General features: G+C 44.7%; 1 protein-coding gene across 1 annotated transcript; it reads right to left on the reverse strand.

The window, feature by feature from the left end:
- Window positions 1–6,561: 6,561 nt before the first annotated feature.
- On the reverse strand, window positions 6,562–11,965 carry LOC133916412 (telomere repeat-binding protein 5-like). Its single transcript, XM_062360065.1, has 10 exons — window positions 11,688–11,965; window positions 10,585–10,770; window positions 9,666–10,488; window positions 9,367–9,558; window positions 9,218–9,277; window positions 9,055–9,134; window positions 8,711–8,955; window positions 8,296–8,619; window positions 8,145–8,208; window positions 6,562–7,457 (listed from the first exon to the last, which is right to left on the reverse strand). Exons 2-10 carry the CDS (start codon window positions 10,672–10,674, stop codon window positions 7,281–7,283), a joined length of 2,055 nt encoding a protein of 684 aa, XP_062216049.1. The 5' UTR covers window positions 10,675–10,770; window positions 11,688–11,965; the 3' UTR covers window positions 6,562–7,280.
- Between the last annotated feature and the right edge of the window lie 1,235 nt (window positions 11,966–13,200).

Consider the following 13,200-nt stretch of genomic DNA (forward strand, 5'->3'; position numbering starts at 1 on the left):
GTGATAACAAGTCCAAACTTAAAGTCATGCATCTTCCAGGGAGATCTGCTTTGGGCCAGTTTCAGGCTTTCAGCCTGGCGCAAGTTCTATCGATCGTCGCTCTGATCGTTATAGTTCCAGTCTACATTTTGTGCTTCTCAAGGAACGGAAAAAAAAAACCAAGGCCTGTTCTTTTTACCAAATCATCTGGCAATGCCTCGAACACAGTAGAACGTATTCCGGAATGCATCACACAAAAGAGCAGAACTTTTGGATGGATCGGGAAAAGAAACAACAGTGGTGTCACCACATGTCGTGCCCGGACCGACGCCGCCATGCCAGCACGCGGCGTGAAGCATCCAGCGCCTCCGCACACCGCACACGTCGTCGGTCGTCTCATCGCACGCATGCCCCCAGCAGCTAGGCGCCGCCAGAATACGCGTTGCGCGACGAGTCCAAGTCGTCCTGCTCCGCTGCTCAGCCCCTCGCGTTCATCGTCGCCCGGGTCAAACAATTGCACTCCGCTCGCTCGCATCACCACCTCACCGCGTGCCATGCCACGCCCCTACCCCAGAACGGAAAGAAGCTTCCGTCCGATGCCATGCTCTCTTCTCGTGCACACAGAGGCTTGCACTGACAGCGACTATCGCCCGTTGTTCGCAGCAGTCGTTGTCCGGAAAAGACTATCGCTAACCAGTTTTAATTTGGCGTTATCTTGCAGCGTCAAGGCTGGTTACCGATGGAGTAGGTAACCCTCGGGCCGCGTTGGTTGGGAGTTGCAGCCGTCTGTAAAAGACCACGGAGTCCTTGTTCTTCACGTGTCGCCTCGTGCGGTGCCACCTCTCTTACCTGGCCAACTTAGAAGATTAAAGCCTCCTACTACCAGAGAGCAAGCAAAACCCACGCGTTAGTTCATGGCTGCACGCGGCATGGGACTTGCCGGCTTCGCATTGCCTATCGTTCCCGTGTGTTTTCATCCGATCTCTCGTCCAAATGTTCTTCCTTACAGAGGTCAGGACTTTTTTTTGCAAAGATACAGAGCTCAGGAAATGATAAAAAACAAAAAATAGATACGGCAGCTTGGGATATGCTTAAACTCTGTGCTTTCTCCGGTCTCAGGAAACGCAAGGATCCGGAAAGCAGACTACTCTCAACTTGTTCTAATTTTACCTTGTTTCAAAGTTTATGGCTCCTTTTATAACACAAGATTGAAAAAAAAACGTAGGAATAGAAAAATATAGAAATAGGATAGGATGATGGGGGAAAAATAAAGGATTGAAAAACACATGAATTTTAGAGTAAAAGTCATTTTGGATAGGTTTGTCTCGAGCCTAGCAAAAAATGAATTCCGATTGGATGTTGGAAATCCTGCGTTTTTATAAGATTGGTACAATATTCTTATGAAATTCCTTTGCTTGATTCTTTGAACTAAAGGAATGTAGAATCCTCTTAAAATCCTTTTAAACAAATGAGCCCTAAACATGTTTAATTTCTCAGTAACGATATGAACAGAACCAATTCCAAAGGAACGGAGAATCCTCTGAAAATCCTTTAAAACAATGAGCCCTAAACATGTTTAATTTCTCAGAATAGCTAGGGATATCAACGGGAAATTCCCCATCGATGAATGATTCCCTATCCCCGAGAAAATTTCTCGTCCCCGTCCCTATTCCCGCACCCACTCGTGGGAAATATTTTCTTCCCATCCTTATCCCCGCTACAACTCCCATGCAGTAGCAGGCCACGCTCTGGGTCACGCTCTGCCCCACTGCCCACGAAACAACTTGGCGCCTGGGCCAACTCCTGTGCTAGGCTGTACCACTAGTCTCAGCTTGCTCCCGCATGGGCCTCGCACTAAAACCACCTGCTGGGCCACCAACCGAACCCGCACCAAGCCATGCAGCTTGCTTCGCTCCTGTGCTTGGGTCAGCAACCTTGGCTGCAGCTGACCCGCTTCAACCAAGCCACCACACACGCTGAGCCATAGCTCTGCGGGGAAACGGGAATAGGGATGGGGAACCGTCTCCACCTTCATCATATCTGATAGAGGAGCTTTTCTTCTATTAAACCTACGATGAAAAAATTAGCCCTATTCTCATATCTTAATAAAGGATTCCCTGTCGGAAATGGGAATCGAGGCCTATTGACATTCCTGGGAATAGCGTCGAAGAAGCATGCATATGCCGGCTGCACAGCTAGCTGATAAATCAAGGCCTCATGGGAGAAGATATTTGAAGTACTAGCTAGATTGGACGATGCCATTTCTTTTCCTGAATCTGATCGGCTACTACTAGTGTAGGATATCATATATATAAATAAAGTGTTATGTAAATTTTTTTACTGATATGTTAAACAATTAAAAAAGAGAAATGAGATAGCATTATCTTGTGAAATTTACAGCTCTAGAATGATATCATAGATTTTATTCTAATCCCCTAGACAGACCATAAGAGAGAGTATTTATTAGATGAACCAGCTATAGAAACAACACATTAGATGAGAAATATTTACTATTATATCAAAGTGATATGACAATATAAAAAATCCTACTAGTATTAGGAGTATTCTTATATAACGGTTTGTTCACTCGCAACTAGACAGATTCAAATGTCAATCCGCACCTACGTGGCTGGTGGCGATAATAAAGAGACTGACTTGAGTAATCAAGCGCCACCATGGACCAGTTCCAGCTGGTGCATACGCCACTGTTGACATCGTCACCCACCACCGCCACCAGCAAGTACGCTCAATTGCAGCTAGGCCTGCATACTCCAATAGAAAAGATTGAATGGAAAACAAATCTACAGCATATTTCAATATTGGGTCACCAGCTAGGTTCATGGGAGAGCAGCCGGGATTTGAGATTCTCAGAGAAAAGATGACGAGTCTCCACCGTCAGGGTTAAAAATCTTGGTACACTTTTCAAACCAGAGAATCTTCGATGCAAACTAGTAAATAGTTACATATAATTAATACCGTCTATTTGATCTCATTCAAAGGCTACTGTTGATCTTAGCATTTCCATATTAAAGGACTGAAATGATTAATGATGTCTTAAGAAGTGGATAAATTGGGACACTTAAAAATCTAACTTAATTGGTTTAAAAACTTTACAAGATAAACTTAATTAATTTTTATCTAAATGTGCTCTAGATTTATCTAGTATGTCTATTCTACCATTCAAAAGTTTTGTAACCTATAACCAATCCTAACAAACTACTTAGAAAAGTAAATGTACAAAAGTAAATTGCAATAATGTAAAGATGGTAGAGAAAATAAACTCGTCACAAAAGATTTTTATCATGTAGTATCGATGGCATAAATGTCACTCCTAGTCCACATTAGAGCTCTACCAAGGATATGATCCCGGTCATAAGACTCTTCCCGTCACTGCTCTTGAGTCACCAAGTTACAAAGACAATGTCTCAATCCGGATGAGCCACCAAGCCACAAAGGGAAGGTCTCACGACTAGCCTCTCTCCCGGTCACTTGTCACCGTCTTCACTTTGGAGTTTGAGCCACCAAGATAAGGATCTTTACGTTCCTGTACACATGTCTTGCTGGCGCTCCACACCAAGTCAGAGAGTCAACAAGCTTGAGAAACTCTGGCTCAAGGTGCCAACGAGTCACCAAGACTTTAAGACACCGGCGTACCATCCGGTATAAGTTAGGATCACTCTTTGATCCACTCTCTAGCCAATAATCACCTAGCAACACTATCTCTAGACCTATAAGCACTAATCACTCATTAATCTTGTGATTAATTATCTTGAATGTTCACTTTAAGCACTTTGGTGGTTTGGATATTTTCTCATGTGTCAATGTGTATCTTTGGACTCCACTACCTTCAAATAACCGAGTAGAGTAATATTTATAGCCTCAAATCCACCAACTAACCATTGCCAAAACGACTCAACTTTACTGTTAACACCTGATGATCCAGTGAGAACATTAATACAAGCACCAGACCATTCAGTATATACACCACTAAAAACTAGCCTTTGGACTTTCACTTAAAGTCACTGTAAACAGTTGACACTCTGGTGTATAATTCATCTCCATCATCAGAATATCCGGTAAGTTATCCTTAGTCAATCCGCGCCTTTGCAGCCTCTTTGTGTAAAATACTCTGGTGTAAGCATTCGGTGTACATCCTATTCACACCGGATTATCCGGTGAGTTGAACATTCTCTTCTTTTCCATAAAAATACTCTGATGCAACTATCTCTGTGATCACTGGACTATCCGGTGAGTTGATCTTCCATCTTCAATGGCTGTAACATTCTCTGGTAGAAATGTTCCGGTGTGTATCCTCCTCTGATCACCGAACCATCTAATGGGTTGTTTTATTTTACCTTCTAAGCAGAAACACTCTGGTGAGTGCTCGAGACTCAACACCGAACTATCCAGTGAGGTCTATCTCCTTTGCTAAATATGTTTCGATGAGTACTGCCTTCAGTACACTAGGCTATTTGGTGAGAACAAATCTCCTGGTACTTCTCCAATTCAACTAAATTTTGTCCTGACTATGATATTTTCTTTATGTATTATATCTATAAGATATACTAAAGTATATATGTATTTGATAAACATGTTAGTCCTAATAACTATATTTTTATTAATAATTAAAATCATAATAATAATTTGATAGGATTATTTTTGCTAAAAAAGATTATTTTATGATATTTCGCAAATTAACCTATCTACGGGTGGAATAGTAAGATCAATAGAGATCCAACGGACAATATTCATTATTTATATATTTAAATTCATTTGCTCATTTGCTTATTTGCACCAATTTTTTTCTCAAACAGCATAGCTTCTTCAAACATCTCTTGTGTTCGTGCCACGATGACTCCCGGTTCCAAATGATGCGTCCTATCCATCTCCAGCAGCATCAACTTTTACCCATCTGCTTCCCTGTACAGCTACTATAACTGTCATTTTGCTGGTTCCCCAGAATGGATGAACGCTTCAGCAGCTCTTCCATCTAGTGCTAAATGGTCCCTGGAATGAGGGCATATCTTATATTTGGGATACTATCTCTTATCTTTTTTTATTATTCATAGAAGATGATTGGGGTTTGAAGGGAGAGAGTGAGAAGTTAGAAAATAGTATAATTATTAATATAAAGATAGAATATTATAATAATATTAAGGATGTTGTAACAGTATTATAAGAGATAAATTTTTAAAATATCCTCACCGGCAAGCGCATGCAGCGGCTCAGCTCATGTGACGGGTGCCGTACGTTGGCGCGCAACAAACTCGCCGGTTCCGCCGGCCGACCTGCGTTTGCATTTGCCCGGGAAGGAGCGGGTTCCTCGCGACCAAATCTCGGCCAGACGCTAGAATCGGGCGAGGAGAGCCACATGGAGGGAACATGGCATGCGGTGCCGTCCGTCTACCCATCAGATCAGCCTCAAAACACTCTCATGTTCCTTGTAGAGAGAGAGGGAGAGAGACCTGTATTGAGCTGGACCGCTTAATTAGCACATCGATCACTTCATCTGAGGATAATGGTACACACACAGATGTACATATACATCGGTATGGGCATGCCAATGAATGAGATCGATGGATCGATACATGTACCCGTACGTCTCACATGCATATCTCTATATAGCTAGGCCCGTGTGAATGATCATGGTGCGTGCTTGTATATGCATAGATCGCGTTGGGCCCAGGCTGTGCAACTAGGAGGTAAGGAGCACTTGCCGTGATCTCATGTGATCTGATCCCAACTAATGGTGATCCATCCATCTGGCCATAAAGGTTGTAGCTAGCACGCATGCACTGTTCTATTCTAACAAGCCTTGTGGCCAATGGCCACTGCAGATGCTAAGGTGTCGGTGTTCCCCTAATCTTACTTGCAAGCAACAGCTATGCATCCAGCCTGTTGCCGGTTTGGTTTGTGCCGTCGTCGCTCTCTTGCTTCTCTCCCTGCCTTGCTTGCTTCCTTCTTTTTGTACTCCTAGTTTATACGCCATCTACACATGGGAATATTCTAGCTTCCGTCCTTCAATCCTCACACTGCAACTGCAACACAGTATACTTTCAGTATACGGAACGGAACACCTAGCTCCATCGCCAGGTGGGCGTGCTTCAACCCAAGGGATCTACCGGCCTGGCGCGGTAGATTTTTCTTAGTTGGGTCCGAGGTCAACGGTTCAAAACTTTGAAGTCTTTGCAAGCAACGAGAAGTATTCTCATCTAGAAACATGTCAATTGTAAGGTAAGCACCCTGTATGAACATACATGACTAAAAGTCAACTTGCCAGGACTGTTAAAAGTTGAGATTTTTACAGTTTGAGGTACAAACTTACTACCCATTCATGTAAATCCTTTGTGTAAATAAGATTAGTAGTAGTATGGCGGCAGTAAACTTCTAGCACATGGTGTTATGATTGAGGCTAATGGATAGGAATCTCTAATAATTAATCTCCGGCGGCAGTACTGACACAGGACAACAAATTAATAAGCGCCTGAGGCCTGATCCCAGGCAGGATCACCTGCAGAGTCTCGGAACAAAATTAATCACAGGACACAGAGGCAAGAGACATAGTTTAAGAGGGTGATCAAGTGGCATAAAAAATTCCTTTCCATATTGTTAATTTGATCAATTACAAATGTGAGTGGACCGAGATAACTACAAAGTTGGTGAAAGAACATAGTACACATAATGTAATAGAAAAAAAAGAGAAGCAAAGATCCATCGCTCCTTTCCTTGCATCATTCTCCTCTAACAAAAGAATGAATGAATTCAATTGAACCAAAAAGAATCTGAAGCTTTAGGTGCCGCTTTGACCTAGCTCTGAAGCTGGGCTTCGTTGCCCTAGCTAAGCTCTGAAGCCTAACATGAACTACAAAGGAAAAGCTACCCTTTTGAGGCTACAGTTCAAATCAAACACACTGGTTTTTGGATTCTGGCTTCTCAAGGAGGCAAATTCTTCAGAACTTGGGCTATATAACCCAGAAGCTGGAGCCGGAGCTTGGTCAAACAGGACCTTCCCTTTTCTAACCACAATTGTAAAAATTGTGAGTCATTAGTAGACACTGCAGATCTACATGTACAGTTTGCCAAAGAAATACCCTTTCCTTCGGTTAAATTCACAAGGAGAGAGAAACCTGGCTTAAAGAATAATTGGTGAGTAGATATTACAACAAATCGGTCAATGCTTCTTGTACCTTATATATGTATTTTTTTCTAATATCTTCCTTAACCTCCTGTGAAGGGACTGACTGACTTTATACAAAGGCTGCAAATGGTTTCCGAGGAGACCATTAGCGGAGATCAAATTATTAGGTGAGCAAGCGAGCCTCAGCCAGCAGGGGCGTCTTAGGCTGGAGCTTGGCTTGCTGCTGAGACCAATAGGCCTGGGCCGCAAGGACCCGGTCGAGCAGCTCCTGTGGAACCGGCTCGCCACGCCGCTGCTGCGGTGAGATGCTCGCCGTGTGCACCAGCGTCTTCCACTTGTCCTGTTGGGACAAGAATTTTGATACGGTTAGTTCATGCATGTTCAAACTTCACAGTCCTAGTCAAAATTTGACCAAAGAATGCAGTCAGTTGCCAACAAGTGCGATGCAAAGCAGCCAAAGAAGCTTCCAGTCCAATAAAGGAAAGGCTATCTGATCCTTCGGTGAGACTTTTTCTAAAGTCCGGACCGAGTTAGTTGACGTGTACGAATAGGTCTCCTTTATTTCTAGGTGAACCGTGTTCTGGTACTACACCCACATGACCCATTTAAACAACAAAGCTCAAGCGTGAGGACAGCACTAACTGAATCATAAGGACAAAAGGCTTTCGCAGAACAAGAGGCTGGCTGCAATCTTCTACGAACACAAAAACATTACGGTTAGACTGTTCTGTTGGTAAGGAACCTAAAATCCACAAGCACCGAACTATTGGTTGAATCGGCCAAGTAACCTAACCCAATAGGACTGCATAAAGCCTAAGTATTGAATTCCATGCAAAGTCCTGGAGATGAGTCCTTTTCGCAGCAATTAAAAAGTTGAGCAAAAAACAGAAAACCATGGGGATCAATCAATCAATCAGGAAACGATAATAAGGAAAGCAATTATCATATTTAGACACGCATTTGCAATACAAAGAGATTTGTTTTAGTCTTCAGTTGAAGTCAAAGTCAAGCATTTGACAGTAATTACCTTAAGATCAACGTATGTCCGGTGCTTCGCGTTGTCAAAAGCACGGAGTTTAACATCTCGCCACCTACATGATATCCATAACTATACAGTAAGAAAACAGAGGCCAAGAGATTTTATATGTCAGGTGAAATGAGGGAAATAAGCTATGTACCTTCCAGTTCCAAGCTTTTCAACTGCAAGCACAAGTGCTTCCACTTCAGAAACAGAGAATGGACGCCTGATTCGGCGCTGCCCCTGCTCCGGTGACCTCTTTGACTTATTTGTGGGAACTACAGCCCCTGCATTGGGATCTGTAGATGGAACTGGAACTATAGCTCGCATGTTTGTGGACACTTTATCAGGCGATGAAATACCCCCAGGGGAGTGCACAGAATCGTGATCACTCCCCTGATAGTTTGCTGTTAAGGGGGTCAATGCAAGTTCCTGGGAAGCATCAACTTCACCATGCTTGGAAGATGAGTCAGAAGGCGCAATCCTGTATTAAAAGTGTACCAATATTGGTCAGGGTGAAGGCTCACCTCCAATTATAGCATGTGAACAACTTCTTTTGATGAATAGTTTGTTACCTTGCTAGGGGTTCAGTAGTATCAATAGTTTCCAGGAAACTGGTATCTTCAGGAGCTGGGAGTTGTGACGGATTCTTTGTACAGTTGGGCTCAAGTGAAAAGCCAAGGTTGTCCAGCATATCATCATGACGAATCCCAGCCTGCATTAACGTTTTACTATCATCTCTGACTTTCTTTCCATGGTGAAGAACACCAACACGTAGACCACCTCCAAGAATGGCATTCACTGCCTCCAGAACAGTTTTCTGCATTGGAAATAATGATTAAACTATGGGAAACCCAATTGAGGAGAAAATTCAGGCAGTCTCTTTTCGCATACGAATAAACAGATGTCCTGTACATACCTTTAGTGAGCCAACCGTTGCAGTTTCTGGGATTTCAATAAGAAGTTCAGGCACGTTGAAAGATTTAATTCCAAGTTTCACTGCAAGGAGAAACAAAGGTAGCCTTAGGACTAAATATGGACAGTAAGATATTAAATGAACTTGCTGTGGACTAAAAATTTACCATGGTAATCGTTTGATTCACAAGATTTCTGGAAGGGCATTGAATTGGTCCCCTTGTGTGCTGCAGAAAAAAATTATTACACACAGATAAGTAACAACGCAGAAGGAAATAGCATGAAGAGGAAATTCCCAGGTGAAAGTACAACAAACCTTCGAAAGAAGCAGCATGGGAGTCTCTTGCAGTAGCCTTTGTGTTTCCCTTTCCATTTGCTCTTCCAAATTCTTCAGATGCTATAACCGAATGACGATCAAACTGCTTCCTCCGCTTAAATGTACTCCTTTGTGTCCTTTGTCGTGTATAATGCATTTTCTTGTTACGGAAAGAAGGCTTCCGCTCGACATCTGACAGGATCAATGAATTCAAGTGAGATACAGCTGGTTTGAACATGAAAACCATCAATGTAATGCTACTGAAAAGAAAAGGAAGACTGAGATCTCCCAATGCTCACCGCTATAGGAAAGATCTCCTCTGTGCATCCTGGATGTAGCAACTTTCCTGTACTTACAAGCGAGCAACTTATTTACCCTACTATGCTCAGTTGTACAATTGGGCCTGAAACCCCTGTTAGTGGCGATGCTCGGATGAGTGCACCCGGAAGACTTATCGTCATCATCATCTCTATCTACAGCATACCCCATCGCTCCCTTCGGACCCCTTGGAAAGGAGATTGAGCGGCGAATTTGATCGCCATACAATGGTATCTCGCCGGTGCTGTCTGAGCTGACCAAAGGAGGCGGTTTCACGTCCACATCCATTGGGTCGAGCAAATTATACCTGTCAGGTGCAATCTTATGAAAGCCCGTTGCAGCCGTCGGCAACACGCTTGCCACTGCATCCCCAGTGAAGGCTCCTGACTCCACGGATTCAGGCGACCACCTATCCGCAATTGCCCCGAAATTACAACCCAATTCAGCCTTGGTACAACTGATCATAGAGGATTCCTTGTCCTGAGCATCGCACTTTGCTTTTGGATCCTCATTCCGAGCATGATTCACGGGCCGCTGAAAGGGAATGTGAGGGAGTATCGCACTCTCATTGCAGCTATCCTGATCCGTCACCTCATGCTTGAAATGCTTCACTTCCTCATCGCACTGCTCATGCTTCACGCGGACATCCTTGGAGCACGCAGCCAAGGTCGGGGCGCCGGCGCTCATGTCCCCGAACGAGCCCTCGCCCTCAAGCAGCTTCCCGGCCACCGTCGCGAGAAGGTCAAATGCGCACATCATCTGGCCCTGGCTCTGGGCCTCCTTCTTCCGCACCGACCTCTTGCCCTGCACATATCACCGAACAAGAAACGCCATCGTTGTCAGACTCGCCAGCCAAGGCAGCGAAGCGAGTGCCGTATCGATGCGCTGAAAGCCGCATACCCTCGCGGACTTGGGGACGCGCGGCATCTCCGCGACTTGGCTTCCGCCACACGACTCCATCTCTGACGACGACCCCTTCTGGAACACCATTCTTGCGCCTCGCTTCAGTTGCTTGTAATTTACAAGGGGGTTGCTTAGTTAACAACCGGTGGTTGCGTCGTTCATGGCTTGTTCCCGAACACAAATCTGCACAGCAAGTATTCAAGAATTCATTAGCAATCGACCAAAGGAAAACTGGTAGTCAGCAAAATAAAAAAGACAGAAAATCATTCATTGGGATCTCCGCAAGAACTTGGGATAAATCTCGGATAAACCCTTGATTAATTAAACAGAGAACGATCATAGTTTGCAGTGTAATTAATTAGCACAAATTTAGAATCCCAAACCCCCAAGGTGAGAGATCCAGACGTGGAACGCCCAAAATGGCAAGAATTTTAAACTGACTGCGCTCCAAGAGCGTATCAAGACCCGAATTAATTAAACGAACGTCGAAGGAGCAAACGAAATGGAGAGAATTCATACTTCCACTCGTGATCCCAATTAAGACTTCAGAGAGAGAAAATGATGCTTTTTGCGAAATGGTTTCGCCGCCGAATTTAATGCACCCAAGCAAATAAATTCGCCAGGTAAACGAGCACGCCAAGCGATCAAAAAGAGACAGAAGGAGAAAAAACTTTTTTTTAAAAAAACCTTGTGCATCGGAATCCGTGAGGATTAAGCAACTGCCAAAAGGAAAGCGAGCGCGTCGGTTAAAAAAAGGGAGCAAACTGCAAACCCCTTTGGCGCAAGAACGTCCAAGAACTCGCGAATCGAGCGACGCCAGATCCGATCTCGGCACCCGATTCGCGCAACTCCAAGGCGAAATTTGCCAAAACCAAGCAAATTCAAAAGCCGATTCCGAAATGTGCCAGAATCTCCGAAACAACGCGAATTCAGTCCGACCTCGCCGCGGAGGGCCGCGGATCGGACCAAACCAGGCAAAATCCCGAGAGGATTGCACCGGAAAAACACGGAAAGCAAAACCCCGGGCACCAAAGCTCGAGACCCGGCCCCGAAACCCCGCAATCCACCGCAATTCACCAGAATTCGCACGCCGGGCTCACCTAGCCGCCGGCGACGCGCGCCCGGCTCCGATCGCCCTCCTCGGATCACCGCCCGCAGGGCTCCTTCCGCGGCCGAACCCGTAGAGAATCCCACACACCGCCGCGGAATTATTCCCTCCCCTTCCTCCGGGTCCTCTCCTTGCCTCGCTCCTCCTCTTTTATTTTTATTTCCCCTTTCCCCCTCCCTCTCCTCTCGTTCTCTCCTCCCTCCGCCCGTTCTCTCCTCCCTCCGCCTTGGTTTTTTCTCCTCCTTCTGGTGGTGGTGGAGCGTGGTTAAGGGTTGGCCAAAAACCCTCAAAACCACCCCCCTTCTTAAACCCCCCACTGGCCCCCTCGCTTCCGCCCACGCCACCCTCCCGGCCGCCACCGGCTGCTCCCGGTTAAACCCCACGCGTCGGCCGGTTCCTCCCTCCGCCACGTGCCTCCGATCCGGACCGTCGGTGGGAGCGGGCGCGTTCCCCGCGCCGTTGGATAACCGCGGTGGCCCTCGAGTCCCTCGTGACCACGAACACGAGGAGTGATCCCTATTAACCGGTGGGGTTTACGGTGGAGATTAGCGGGGCGTTTTTAGGAAAGAAACGTGGGGATTAATACTTGTGGGGCCACTGTCTCAGTCTCCCTCTCTTTTCTCTGTCTCGGGATTAATTAGGGGCCCTCCGTTTTTTATTTGTATTTTTATTTCTGTATTGTTTTTTTTGGGGAAGGCTGTGTGGTGTTCGTGGTGGAGGATGTCCAGGGGTGATGCCGAAAAGGTGCTAAGATTCCGGGAGTTCTTCAACGCTGGACCAGAAACTTTTTAGATAAGAAGTTCGTGGACTTTGTGTTTCTAAAATCTAAAGTCACCATGTAAAAAATATGGCCGGGTTTATTGGATAATTCCACCATGTCTTCGACAGCGTAAAATTTGCAGGGTGTTAAGTGCCAGTCTGTTTACCATCATGGTAAGATGTACCATTAAACTAAATCTGGGGAGAAATCAATTTTTATTATATCACAAGGCATAATTTACTGATGGTACTTTATACATTTAATAGAATTAAAAAGCTTTTTAGGAAAGATTGTTGGTCAGTTTAAAAAGAGTTTAGAGTACGTTTGGGTCTCTAACTAACTGAAACTATAGGTTGTATGAGCAAACTTGCTCATTATAGCTACAACGTGCTCGTCCTCACCGATAGTTTGGTTACGTAGTCAGCAAGAGGTTACAATCTTTTATTGCCATGCTCTCTTTTCTTGCCGACAAAAGCTAGCCAATTCAGGTCTCCTCATGGAGCAAGGTTTTACTCGCCCAGAAGGTAATCTTGCCACTAAATACCAAAAAAAATTATAGGTTCCAAACATAGAACATTGCTCGGCAAGGCTAGAAGCTTTCTTGCCCAAGATCCAAACACACCCTTAGTCTAGAAAAGTATCAACATCAATAGACGAGTTTACTATATTGATTATGATGTTCTACCAAAACTTTGAGACACTCAATAATGATCAAATCAACAAGGTTTCAATGTAGTTGATAAAA

This window comes from Phragmites australis, chromosome 4 (assembly GCF_958298935.1).
Source record: "Phragmites australis chromosome 4, lpPhrAust1.1, whole genome shotgun sequence".
NCBI lineage: Eukaryota > Viridiplantae > Streptophyta > Magnoliopsida > Poales > Poaceae > Phragmites > Phragmites australis.